The sequence below is a fragment of the Pristiophorus japonicus genome, chromosome 8 (assembly GCF_044704955.1).
Source record: "Pristiophorus japonicus isolate sPriJap1 chromosome 8, sPriJap1.hap1, whole genome shotgun sequence".
NCBI lineage: Eukaryota > Metazoa > Chordata > Chondrichthyes > Pristiophoridae > Pristiophorus > Pristiophorus japonicus.
The window spans coordinates 237,172,378-237,186,053 of record NC_091984.1 but is presented as its reverse complement, the minus strand read 5'-3'; the positions used below and the strand labels follow the sequence as shown (position 1 = coordinate 237,186,053).

The window sequence follows — 13,676 nt, the reverse complement described above, 5'->3', positions numbered from 1 at the left end:
CATAATTGTCAGCCCTGGCTTAGTGGGTGCACTCTCTCTCTCGCCACTCACTCTCAAGGTTTTGGGTTCAAGTTCCACTCCAGTGACTGGAGCACACAAATCTAGGCTGGCACTCCCAGTGCAGTGCAGAGGGAGTGCCGGAGGGTCAGTACTGAGGGAGTGCTGCACTGTCGGAGGGACAGTACTGAGGGATCGCTGCACTGTCAGGGGATGATACAAGGCTATGGGGAGAGAGCGGGGCAGTGGGATTAGTTTGGGATTGATACAGGGCTATGGGGAGAGAGCGGGACAGTGGGATTAGTTTGGAGATTGATACAGGGCTATGGGGAGAGAGCGGGGCAGTGGGATTAGTTTGGGATTGATACAGGGCTATGGGGAGAGAGCGGGGCAGTGGGATTAGTTTGGGATTGATACAGGGCTATGGGGAGAGAGCGGGACAGTGAGATTAGTTTGGGATTGATACAGGGCTATGGGGAGAGAGCGGGGCTGTAGGGATAGTTTGAGATTGATACAGGGCTATGGGGAGAGAGCGGGACAGTGGGATTAGTTTGGAGATTGATACAGGACTATGGGGAGAGAGCGGGGCAGTGGGATTAGTTTGGAGATTGATACAGGACTATGGGGAGAGAGCGGAGCAGTGGGATTAGTTTGGGGATTGATACAGGGCTATGGGGAGAGAGCGGGGCAGTGGGATTAGTTTGGGGATTGATACAGGGCTATGGGGAGAGAGCGGGGCAGTGGGATTAGTTTGGTGATTGATACAGGGCTATGGGGAGAGAGCGGGGCAGTGGGATTAGTTTGGGATTGATACAGGGCTATGGGGAGAGAGAGCAGGGCAGTGGGATTAGTTTGTGATTGATACAGAGCTTAAGGGGAGAGTGCGGGGCAGTGGGATTAGTTTGGGATTGATACAGGGCTATGGGGAGAGAGCGGGGCAGTGGGATTAGATGGGATTGATACAGGACTATGGGGAGAGCAGGGTAGTGGGATTAATTTGGGATTGATACAGGGCTATGGGGAGAGAGCGGGGCAGTGGGATTAGATGGGATTGATACAGGGCTATGGGGAGAGAGCAGGGTAGTGGGATTAATTTGGAGATTGATACAGGGCTATGGGGAGAGAGTGGGGCAGTGGGATTAGATGGGATTGATACAGGGCTATGGGGAGAGAGCAGGGTAGTGGGATTAATTTGGGATTGATACAGGGCTATGGGGAGAGAGCGGGATTAGTTTGGGGATTGATACAGGGCTATGGGGAGAGAGAGGGGCAGTGGGATTAGTTTGGAGATTGATACAGGGTTATGGGGAGAGAGCGGGGCAGTGGGATCAGTTTTGGGATTGATACAGGGTTATGGGGAGAGAGCGGGGCAGTGGGATTAGTTTGGGATTGATACAGGGTTATGGGGAGATAGTGGGATTAGTTTGGGGATTGATACAGGGCTATGGGGAGAGAGCGGGGCAGTGGGATTAGTTTGGAGATTGATACAGGGTTATGGGGAGAGAACGGGGCAGTGGGATCAGTTTTGGGATTGATACAGGGTTATGGGGAGAGAGCGGGGCAGTGGGATTAGTTTGGGATTGATACAGGGTTATGTGGAGAGAGCGGGGCAGTGGGATTAGTTTGGTGATTGATACAGGGTTATGGGGAGAGAGCGGGGCAGTGGGATTAGTTTTGAGATTGATACAGGGTTATGGGGAGAGAGCGGGGCAGTGGGATTAGTTTGGGATGCTCCAGCACAGGCACGACGGGAGGAATGGACCCAGCGCTCTAAACTCCTGTAGTTCAGTGATCTTCTTCCGAAAGCCAGAAGCAAATGGATAATTCTGCTACAGCTGCACCTAACAAATGAAATATTCTGGCTGAAATGTTATGTGACTGCACTTGGTCTTCAATACGACAGATTCTTTGGAGGAAAGAGGTTGCGAGAAAATAGTTTGATTTACAAACGGGGTTGCTGCAGTGGAGCAGTCACACTCGGCTGCCTTGCATTGTACAGAACGTTAGTAGTATTTGAAAATGCACAGTGCAGTGATGTTTGCGCATATCTGTACACTCTCAAAAGATTCTGTGGGTTTCTTTAGTTCCTGCACCCTCACCCCGAACATTAAGATCCCCTGATTCCTGTACAGCCCACACACACTGGGTGTGGAGATGATCTAGTTAAGAGATGAGCCACAGCACACGAACTCTCTGTCGCTGGATACGGGGGCTGACCGAGAAAGAAAAGAAAGACTTGCATTTATATAGCACCTTTCACAACTGTTGGATGTCCCAAGGCTCTTCGCAGCCAATGAAGTACTTTTAATTGAAGTGTAGTCAGTGTAGGAAACGCAGCAAACAATTTGCACCCACACACAGCAATATGATAATGACCAGATAATCTGTTTTTCTTCCTCACCGAAACCTGGGAGTCCTCGGCCAAAGACTGCCCTAAGTGGAGGAAGAGCATCCGGGAGGGCGCTGAGCACCTCGAGTCTCATCACCGAGAGCATGCAGAAACCAAGCGCAGGCAGCGGAAGGAGCGTGCAGCAAACCTGTCCCACCCACCCTTTCCCTCAACCACTGTCTGTCTCATCTGTGACAGAGACTGTAATTCCTGTATTGGACTGTTCAGTCACCTGAGAACTCACTTTTAGAGTGGAAGCAAGTCTTCCTCGATTTCGAGGGGCTGCTTATGATGATTTACTGATGATGGAGGGATAAATATTGGCCAGGACAATTGCCACACTTAATCAATAACTTGCATTTATATAGTGCCTTTACCATAGTAAAACGTTCCAAGATGCTTCACAGGAGCGATTATCGAACAAAATTTAACACCGAGCCACATGAGATATTTGGGCAGATGACCAAAAGCTTGATCAGAGAGGTAGGATTTAAGGAATGTCTTAAAGGAGGAGAGCAAGGTTTAGGGAGGGAGTTCCAGAGCTTGGGGCCCAGGCAACAGAAGGCACGGCCACCGATGACAGAGCGATTATAATCAGGGATGCTCAGGAGGGCAGAATTAGAGGAGTGCAGACATCTCTGGGGGGGGGGGGGGGGGGGGGGGTTGAACTGCTTGCACTCAACATAGAAAAACACCCCAAAGGACTTCACAATGAAGAAACAAAGTGGGTGGCGAGGCAAAGGGGGAGTGGGGTGACTGACACACAACTGCAGATTTTAGAGAGGGTCGTGTAACAGGAGAGGGAGGTGGAGGGATATAGGGAGAGAGTTCCAGAGCTTGGGAGCCGAGACGGCTGGTAACCCAAGATAAAGATTGCATCAGCTTCAGTTCTGTCAATCCATGTATTTGTGTGTTTTTTTTTAAAACAGCTGTTTGAAAAAGAACCAAAGAAAAGAGCAAAGTTCGCCCCCTTGGAGTTCGAGCCGGCCGAGGGTTTACTGAGCAGGAAAGGTGATCTGGTCACACATCACTGGGCTTTGGAGTAACAGTCGTTACAAGAGTTTGCTGTGGAAACAAAACCGTATCTGGTGTATTTTTCTGTGTGGTTGTTACCCTCTGTTTTCATGCCGTTATAGTCATTGTGGTATTTTTTAAATAAAAAAACTTTGCAATAGATGAGCGGCCAATATCGAACATGTTTCTGGTGCTGTTTGAGTCTCTGTGATTTGAGTGGGTTGGAGGAGGGAGGGGTGATTCTGGGTCTGTTCGGAGGAGACCACCAAATTCTGTAACCGTTGCAGATGCACAATAAACAGAGTGCACGGCGAAGGCGCAGTTGCTCGTGTGGTGGGCGCTGAGGAAGGTTTCTGCCTGTTGTTGACGTCCATGAGCGGAGATCACACAGCCGGGAAGAGCGAGCGCTCAGTGTGAGGACCCGGACGATGCTGCTCCCCCAGTCATTACCCATCATTCCGGGAGCCCTGACTGTTCAAACAATGCCGACCTGTAAGAATTGCATTTATATAACGCATTTCACGTCCACCGGACGTCTCAAAGCGTTTTACAGCCAATGAAGTACTTCTTGGAGTGTAGTCACTGTTGTAATGTAGGAAACACAGCAGCCAATATGTGCACAGCAAGCTCCCACAAACAACAATGTGATAATGGCACCCCCCCACACTTTTGTGGCGGGTATGTTGGAGTAACATGTGATGGTGTCTCCCTGGTTTTGCCATACGGCCCCGTGCCTGAGCAGAGGGATAGAAGGATAGGGTGCGAGTGTCGGATGGAGAGGGGCGGGAGAAGGCTAGTATGGAGCATAAACCCCGCACGGAGCAGTGGGACCGAATGGCCTGTTTCTGTGCTGTACATTCGAAGTAACTCGATAATCAGTATCAGGATTCTAGCATTCTGCTATATGGCATGTGAATCAGTAACATTAGGGACAGGAGTCGGTCACTCAGTCCCTCATTAATACATTTAAACTGTGCACACATTAACAATAAAATGCAATCATTTCTATACAAGAACACAAATACACCAAAGCAATCCTTTTGTGAGTCTTGTGCAGGGCAGAATTTGCTGAATTTGTATCATAGAAGGATAGGGCACAGAAGGAGGCCATTCAGCCCATCGAGCCTGTGCCGGCTCTGTGAGCGAGCGATCCAATTAGTCCCACTCCCCCCGTTCTTCCCCCACAGCCCGGATAATTCCTTCCCTCCCAGTATTTATCCAATTCCCGTTTGAAAGTTACTATTTAATCTGCTCCCATCGCCCTTTCGAGCAGCGCGTTCCTGATCACAACAACTCATTCCTCAGCCGGTTTGTAAATCGAGGCATTCAATACAAAAACAAGGAAGTCATGCCAAACCTCTTTTGTTAAATATAAGCTAAGTATTGGTTTGATGGTCTGTGGTTTCTGTGTGATGTGAGCTGGGCGACTGGCACCTCCTGGGCGCACTCTCTCTTTGATTTTATCGAATTCACCCTGTGATGTAAGGTTATAACACCCACGTGTGTCAAAGGGTTTCTAATTAGGTTGTGGTGGTCTTGTTGGCACTTGTTAAAGTGCTTTCACTTACTGTGCCAATTTGAAATACAAGTTTAATGTGATTATGGAGCAACTTTAGCTGTGTGAATCGTGCACTGACACCTGAACTTATTGGAAAAGAAAAGAAGCATATAAGATTCTGAGGGGGCCTTGACAGAGTCGATGCAGAGAGGATGTTTCCCCTCGTGGGGGAATCTAGAACGAAGGGGACATAGTTTCAGAATAAGGGAGATGACGAGGAATTTTTTCTCTGAGGTTCGTGAATCTTTTAAATTTTCTACCCCAGGGATCTGTGGGGGCTGGGTCATTGAATATATTCAAGACTGAGAGACAGATTTTTGAACTACAGAGGAGTTCAGGGTTATGGGGAACAGGCAGGAAAGTAGAACTGAGTCCGTGATCTGATCAGCTATGATATTGAATGGTGGAGCAGGCTCGAGGGGCCAAATGGCCGACTCCTGCTCCTATTTCTGATTCCAGAGCAGATTCAGATTTCTTCAATGCAGTCTCCCCTCGCTTCAGTCCGGATGGGGCCCTGACTCCGGATTCAGGTAACATTCACACTGGAGGTGCAGTGGCGGGTCAGTGAAATGGATTTGATTGCACGATAACACACATCTTCCCTGAATTATCGGTGATTCTGCATCTGCTGACAGACAGAAGAGGATCAACATTGCCCCAAAACCTCAACGGCAGAATTGATGGATAGTTGGCCCTGAATCACAATTAAAATAAAGACGCTTCTTATAACAACAACAAATTGTATAGTGAAACGTCCCAAGGCGCTTCACAGGAGTGTTATCAGATTAAGAAATTGACATCGAGCTGCATAAGTAGAAATTAGCGCAGGTGACCAAAAGCTCGGTCAAAGAGGTGGTTTTAAGGACCATCTTGAAAGAGGAAAGGGAGCTCGAGAGGCAGAGAGGTTTAGGCAGGGAGTTCCAGAGCTTGGGGCCCAGGCGACAGAAGGCACGGCCACCGATGGTTGAGCGATTATAATCAGGGATGCTCATGAGGACAGAATTAGAGGAGCGCAGACATCTCGGGGGATTGTGGTGCTGGAGGAGATTAGGAGCATTTCACTGACCCGGCACTGCATCTCCAGTGTGAATGATACCCGAATTCGGATCACGGCCCCATCAGGACTGAAGCGAGGGGAGACTGCGTTGAAGAAATCTGAATCTGCTCTGGAATCAATTAAGAACATAAGAAATAGGAGCAGGAGTCGGCCAGGGAGGGGCGAGGCCATGGAGGGATTTGAAAACAAGAATGAGAATATTGAAATCGAGGCGTTGCTTAAAGGTCGAAGGGAGTTCCTCTTCCCCAGGACACATGAATAGCACACACACTCTTACAGAATGTTTGGCTCTGAGGGCAGTATTTTACGCGAGTGGATTGGCACTCACCATCAACAGAAATTGGACTTCAGCTGCCATGGGTAAGATGAGTGATGAAACTGGGAAAATCAGCAGGATACACTTGAAATCTTACGACATGTAAAGAAATTTCCATCGTCTACTTCCTCGTCCATTCAATGAGCAGAACTCCGCGCACAAGGGTTCACCAGGAAGCTCGTGATGATCAACAATAGCAGCCACAACAACTTGCATTTATATAACGCCTTTACCGTCCCAAGGTGCGTGATGGCTTGTTGAAAGGAGCTTGGTAGTCCAAACATATCTTGGTGAAAATGATATGGTTCAGTCGGCAAGTCTGGAGTGGGGCTGAGATCCCAGATTGATCCCTGGTCAGTGCTCCATGGGCGTTCCGGAGAGGGCACCACCCAATCTCCACCTCTGCGGTAGGCAAGAGGGAGCAAAGGAGGTAGGTTCCCATTTCTGACGGCCATCCCGTAGATAACAGATTTGCGTTTGGCAATGTTGCCCATCCCCCTGCCAACACTGCTAAGTGTTTAACATAAAACATGAATTCTCTGAATGTGGGCATTGCTGGCATTTATTGCCCGTCCCTAGTTGCCCTGACTAAGGCTGTTAGTAAATGTACATCCCCCAACCTCCCCTTATCTTTCTGCCAATTATCTCTCCTGCTCTACTCTGAATGGTGTTGACTCATTTTGAGGACTGAGTCCACCAGCTTCTGTTGACCGGTGGTGCTCTGCACAATCAGAGAACGGTTACAGCACAGAGGGAGGCCATTCGGCCCGTCGAGCCCGTGACGGCTCTCTGCAAGAGCACCTGAGCCAGTCCCACTCCCCCGCCCTTTCCCCGTAGCCCGGCAATTTTTCCTTCAGGTACTTATCGAACTCGCTTTTGAAAGCCACGATTGAGTCTGCCTCCACCACCCTACCAGGCAGTGCATTCCAAATCCTAACCACTCGCTGCGTAAAATAGTTTATCCTCATGTCGCCTTTAGTTCTTCTGCCAATCACCTTAAATCCGTGTCCTCTGCTCCCGACCCTTCCACCAATGGGAACAGTTTCTCTCGATCTACTCTGTCCAGACCCCGCATGATTTTGAACACCTCGATCAAATCTCCTCTCAATCTTCTCTGCTCCAAGGAGAACAACCCCAGCTTCTCCAGTCGATCCTCATCCCTGGAATCATTCTTGTGATCTTTTTTTCACTCTAAGGCCTTCACATCCTTCCTAAAATGCAGTGGCCAGAATTGGACACAATACTCCAGTTGAGGTGGAACCAGTATTTTATTAAGGTTCATCACAACTTCCTTGCTCTTGTACTCTATGCCTTTCCATGACATAATTAGGCATGACATGTGTGTAGACCCCTTCGTTGGTGCAAGTTTGCAGGTGACCAAGTGGTGGGTGGTAAGGAGCACATTTTCTTCTTCGGCAGTCCCTCGGAGTCGAGGATGACTTGCTTCCACACTATGAGTTCCCAGGTGACTGATGGGTCCAATGTGGGACCCACAGTCTCTCTGTCACAGGTGGGGCAGACGGTGGTTGGAGGGACGGGTGGGTGGGGGGTTTGGTTTGCCGTGCGCCCCTTCCGCTGTCTGCGCTGGGCTCCTGCGTGCTCCCGGCGATGAGACTCGAGGTGCTCAGCGCCTTCCCCGGATGCTCTTCCTCCACTTTGGGCAGTCTTGGGCCAGGGACTCCCAGGTGTCGGTGGGGATGTTGCACATCTTCGAGGAGTGTGTCCTTGAAGCGTTTTCTCGGCCCTCCTGGGGCTCACTTGCCATGTCGGAGCTCGGAGTAGAGCGCTTGTTTCGGGAGTCTTGTGTCGGGCATGCGGACAATGTGGCCCGTCCTTCGGAGCTGGTCAGGTGTGGTCAGTGCTTCGATGCTGGGGGGGGGGGGGAAGGAGCACATCATAGTTCAGCTCAATATTTCCCACACCTGGGACTCATGCATACGCACATCTTCCGGGGCGGGGGAAGGGGAGGTGGGCTGCTGGATAGCGAGCAGTAGTGGGATCGTCGACTATTGTCTTTCCCGCCCCCTCCCCGCCCAAAATAAAAGGTGCTGAGACCAACTGTCGATCTGCGAACTTGGCACAGACCGAGGGTTGAGCCAGGAGCCTTCCCTGTCCATGGGGCACAGTTACTGGATAAACTACCGACACATTGAGGAAACGATTCCAGTAACTCCCTCTCCGAGCCTTGAGCACAAAAACCTAGGCTGACACTCCAGTGCTGTACTGAGGGAGCGCTGCACTTGCGAGGGGCAGTACTGAGGGAGAGCTGCACTGCTGGAGGGGCAGTACTGAGGGAGTGCTGCATTGTCGGAGGGGCTGTACTGAGGGAGCGCTGCACTTGCGAGGGGCAGTACTGAGGGAGAGCTGCATTGTCAGAGGGGCAGTACTGAGGGAGAGCTGCACTGCTGGAGGGGCAGTACTGAGGGAGTGCTGCATTGTCGGAGGGGCTGTACTGAGGGAGTGCCACACTGTCGGAGGTGCATTACTGAGGGAATGCTGCACTGTCCGGATGGGCAGTACTGAGGGAGCACCGCACTGTCGGAGGGGCAGTACTGAGGGAGCGCTGCACTGTTGGAGGGGCAGTACTGAGGGAGCGCTGCACTGTCGGAGGGGCAGTACTGAGGGAGAGCTGCACTATCGGAGGGGCAGTACTGAGGGAGCGCTGCACTGTCAGAGGGGCAGTACTGAGGGAGAGCTGCACTATCGGAGGGGCAGTACTGAGGGAGAGCTGCACTATCGGAGGGGCAGTACTGAGGGAGAGCTGCACTATCGGAGGGGCAGTACTGAGGGAGCGCCGCACTGTCAGAGGGGCAGTACTGAGGGAGAGCTGCACTATCGGAGGGGCAGTACTGAGGGAGAGCTGCACTGTCGGAGGGGCAGTACTGAGGGAGAGCTGCACTGTCAGAGGTGCTGTTAAACCGAAGCTGCATCTGCCCTCTCAATTAGATGTAAAAGATCCCATGGCACAGATGGCAGAAGAGCAGGGGAGTTCTCCCCGGTGTCCTGGGGCCAATATTTATCCCTCTGTCAACATAACAAAAACAGATTATCTGGGTCATTGTCACATTGCTGTGTGTGGGAGCTTGCTGTGCACATTGGCTGCCGCGTTTCCCACATTACAACAGTGACTACACTCCAAAAGTACCTCATTGGCTGTAAAGCACTTTGGGATGCCCTGAGGATGTGAAAGACACTATATAAATGCAAGTTATTTCTGAAGTCGTTTCGAAGAGCAGCAGAACTGTTAACCACCTCAAAGGTTTTCCTGTTACTGTGGGAGGGCTGAGGGGGCTACGAAAATGATATTTAGCAGGTGTCGAATAAGTTGTTGAGTTGTCCAGAGGTCAAACGTTTAACCACTATCTGAACCGTTCTGGCTGGGTGAGTAATATCTAGGTTTTGAATTTTATTCATTTCCTTAATAAAAAAATGCTGCTGCATTTTGAATGTCATTGTCTAAAGCTGCTGTATTGTGAGGATCCGATTGTGGCTGAGATTTGCCAGGTTTTGTCGGCTAGCGGGTCACTGAGGACTGACGGGTCTGCCTGGGCTGGCCCAGTGGAGCGGAGCGGAGAGGTGGTGCCTCGCGCCCCGACCCCTCCCCCGGCCCCCCGCTCCCACACCCGGACTCAGTCACCAAGAAAGGTGCAAGGCTGCGAGGGCGAGTGGTGGGGACTCGGGTGAGGAGAGGCTCACGCAGGGATTAGTGAAAGACAATGCATTCGGGGAGGTGGAGGGGAGCCGGAGGGGGCTGGAGGTGAGCGAGACTTGGTGCAGGAGAGGGTGCTGGTGATGGGGAAACTGGGCACGGTGGAAACTGGCCATGAGCTTTGGAGAAGGGGGGAGTGGCAGGGGCGCAGGAGGGACAGAAGTGTGGGCGAGGGTTTCAGCAGCAGTGAGGGGGAGGTCAGGGCACAGATGGGCCATGTTGGGGAGCTGGAATTGGGCAGTTTTGGTGATGGAGGGGAGGGGAGATTTGAAGCTGAGCTTGGGGTTGAGCAGTGAGTTGGATTCAGCCTCTGTGAAAAGGGAAAGGGGGTGAAATCAGCTGGGGTTAGGGTCAGGATTAGGGGGGAGCTTGGGAACTACGTCTGGAAGAAGTGGTTTCTTGCCAAATCCTTTCCGGCAGCCTTGACCAAAAGAAATGCTCTTTTTGCTGAAATAAATGTCTAACAAGGAGACATACTTAAACAAGAAGCATTGTTGTGAGAAATGAGCTTGTCTCGAAAGTCTTTAATGAAAATGCTTCCGTAGTATTTACCTTCTGTAGCCTGGGTTCTGCGATCTTAATTATTGTGCAGTTCTGGAATATTAATTATTATGCTGTTCTGGTATATCAATTTAGAATTATTCAAATGACTCTCAGTGTAAGATGTTTAACTTCTAATTGAAAATGTAATACTGCATTTAGAGGGAGTGTGCGAACGGCCTTTAGTCTTTACTCAAGGATTCTTAACCCAACTCAGATCTTCATAACAATTTTACCTGATCTGAGCTAGGATTTCAGGTGAGACAATGTGTTCGAATTCAAAGCTTCCTCCTCTGAGCAGAAAGAATCTGGCACTATCGCTTCCCTATTCAGTGGCAAATGTTATAGTTACTATCCTGTTGGAAGCTATTATTGAACGATTCAATTGGTGTATTTGTTTCAAGGGCGATGGTTTTGTCGGGAGCTTTCTTACCCGAGGTGTCTCGGTGTGTAATTCTCTGTTCCAGTCTGACCCTGTTTCTCAATTTCCACAACTGCGGAATAAATGTTCATGTTCTGGTTTCTGCGACAGTCTAAAGGGTGGTGAATCTTTGGGATTCTCTGCCCCAGAGGGCTGTGGATGCTGAGTCTCTGAGTATATTCAAGACTGAGATCGATAGATTTTTGGACTCTCGGGGAATCATAGAAACATAGAAACATAGAAAATAGGTGCAGGAGTAGGCCATTCGGCCCTTCGAGCCTGCACCGCCATTCAATGAGTTCATGGCTGAACATGCAACTTCAGTACCCCATTCCTGCTTTCTCGCCATACCCCTTGATCCCCCTAGTAGTAAGGACTACATTTAACTCCTTTTTGAATTTATTTAGTGAATCGAGGGATATGGAGATCGGGCGGGAAGTGTTGAGTTGAAGATTAGCTGTGGGCTTCCCATTGGGACCGCACATTTAAAACAGAGATGAGGAGGAATTTCTTCTCTCAGAGGGTTGTAAATCTGTGGAATTCTCTGCCCCAGAGAGCTGTGGAGGCTGGGTCATTGAATATATTTAAGGTGGAGATAGACAGATCTTTGAATGATAAGGGAGTAAAGGATTATGGGGAGCAGGCAGGGAAGTGGAGCTGAGTCCATGATCAGATCAGCCATGATCGTATTGAATGGCAGAGCAGGCTCGAGGGGCCGAATGGCCGACTCCTGCTCCTATTTCTTATGTTCTTATGTCAATCGATAATGTGTTGTTCAACTTCTGTGTAATGGTCATAACCAGAAAATGTGCCTGTTACCTCACTTTACATCAACAACAACCTGAATTTATATAGCACCTTTAACATAGTGAAACGTCCCACGGCGCTTCACAGGAGAGTTCGTTAGACAAGATTTGACACCGAACCACATAGAGAGGTATTAGGAAAAGTGACCAAAAGCCTGGTCAAAGAAGTCAGTTTTAAAGAGCGTCTTGAAGGAGGAAAGATAGGTAGAGAGTTTAGGGAGGGAATTCCAGAGTTTGGAGCCCAGGCAGCTGAAGGCACGGCCACCGATGGTGGAGCGATGGAAATCAAGGATGTGGATGAGGCTAGAATTGGAGGAGTGTAGATTGGGAGGGTTGGAGGGTTGTGGGGCTGGAGGAGATGACAGAGGTAGGTGTTGTGTTCCTAACACAGATGAGACTGCACACACGGAGGTTAAAGTAACAGTGACCTCAGTCTTTATTAAGACACTCCAGAGTGAGGAACAGACCTTAGAGGCCGGCTTATATACAGTGCACCCAAGGGATGCTGGGATCCCTTGGGACTTCAGGGGATGCGCTCCCTGGTGGCGGAACATGGGAGTGCATGTTTTACAGATACACAACATCACTCCCCACCTCAAAGTCAAAGTGAAAACTATTTACAAGGTGAGGCGGTCGGGAGCCTTTCTTTCCCTGGTGGACCGCCTCGGTACAAATGTCTGTTCTGGTGTGTTGGCTGTGCCCTCGCTGGGCTGGCGTGTTGTTGGCCCTGCAGGGCTGCTGGGTGAGCCTGGCCTTGCTGGGCTGTTGGGCGTGATGGGTTCAATTTCCTGGTCCGGGGTGGTGTTGTTGATCCTTTGGGTGTGTGTTGGGGGCTCGAAAAAGGTGGTGTCTGCTGTGGGTTGTTCAGGGCAGTCTGTGAACCGCAGCCTCGTTTGGTCCAGGTGCTTTCTGCAAATTTGTCCCTTGTCTAGTTTGACTACAAACACCCTACTCCCTTCTTTAGCTATCACCGTGCCCGCGATCCACTTGGGACCATGTCCATAGTTCAGCACATACACAGGGTCATTCAGATCAATTTCCCGTGACACAGTGGCGCGACCATCATTTACATTTTGTTGCTGCCGCCTGCTCTCTACCTGATCATGCAGGTTGGGGTGAACCAGCGAGAGTCCGATTTTAAGTGTCCTTTTCATGAGTAGCTCAGCTGGGGGCACCCCTGTGAGCGAGTGGGGTCTCGTGCGGTAGCTGAGCAGTACTCGGGACAGGCGGGTTTGGAGTGAGCCTTCTGTGACTCGTTTAAGGCTCTGTTTGATGGTTTGTACTGCCCGCTCTGCCTGCCCATTGGAGGCTGGTTTAAACAGGGCCAAGGTGACATGTTTGATCCCATTGCAGGTCATGAATTCTTTAAATTCGGCACTGGTGAAACATGGCCCATTGTCACTGACCAGTATGTCAGGCAGGCCGTGGGTGGCAAACATGGCCCTCAGGCTTTCAATGGTGGCGGTGCTTCCTGACATTATTTCACATTCAATCCATTTTGAAAAAGCACCCACCACCACCAAGAACATTTTACCGAGAAACGGGCCCGCATAGTCAACATGGAGGGCCAGGACCACAAACTTAGTGGTGCCTCTCTGGGCGCGTTGCTCAACTGAGCACATACGCTGCACTGCCGTACACAGGACTCGAAGTCAGAGTCGATACTGGGCCACCACACGTGGGATCTGGCTATCACTTTCATCATTACTATACCCGGGTGTGTGCTGTGGAGATCCGAGATGAACGTTTCCCTGCCCTTTTTGGTAGCACTACGCGGTTACCCCACAACAGGCAGTCTGCCTGAACAGACAGCTCGTCCTTTCGCCGCTGGAACGGCTTGATTGGCTCTTGCATTTCAACGGGGATGCT

The 13,676-nt window shown here is 50.4% G+C and overlaps 1 protein-coding gene across 3 annotated transcripts in view; it reads left to right on the top strand.

The window, feature by feature from the left end:
- Window positions 1–3,562, top strand: part of noc4l (nucleolar complex associated 4 homolog) — a 55,529-nt gene extending 51,967 nt beyond the window's left edge. For all 3 annotated transcript variants that reach the window (XM_070888125.1, XM_070888126.1, XM_070888124.1), the window contains one exon: window positions 3,316–3,562. In XM_070888125.1, the coding sequence (XP_070744226.1) occupies window positions 3,316–3,432 (117 nt within the window). In that variant the 3' untranslated portion in view covers window positions 3,433–3,562. The remainder of the gene's footprint in view (window positions 1–3,315) is intronic.
- Window positions 3,563–13,676: the final 10,114 nt, after the last annotated feature.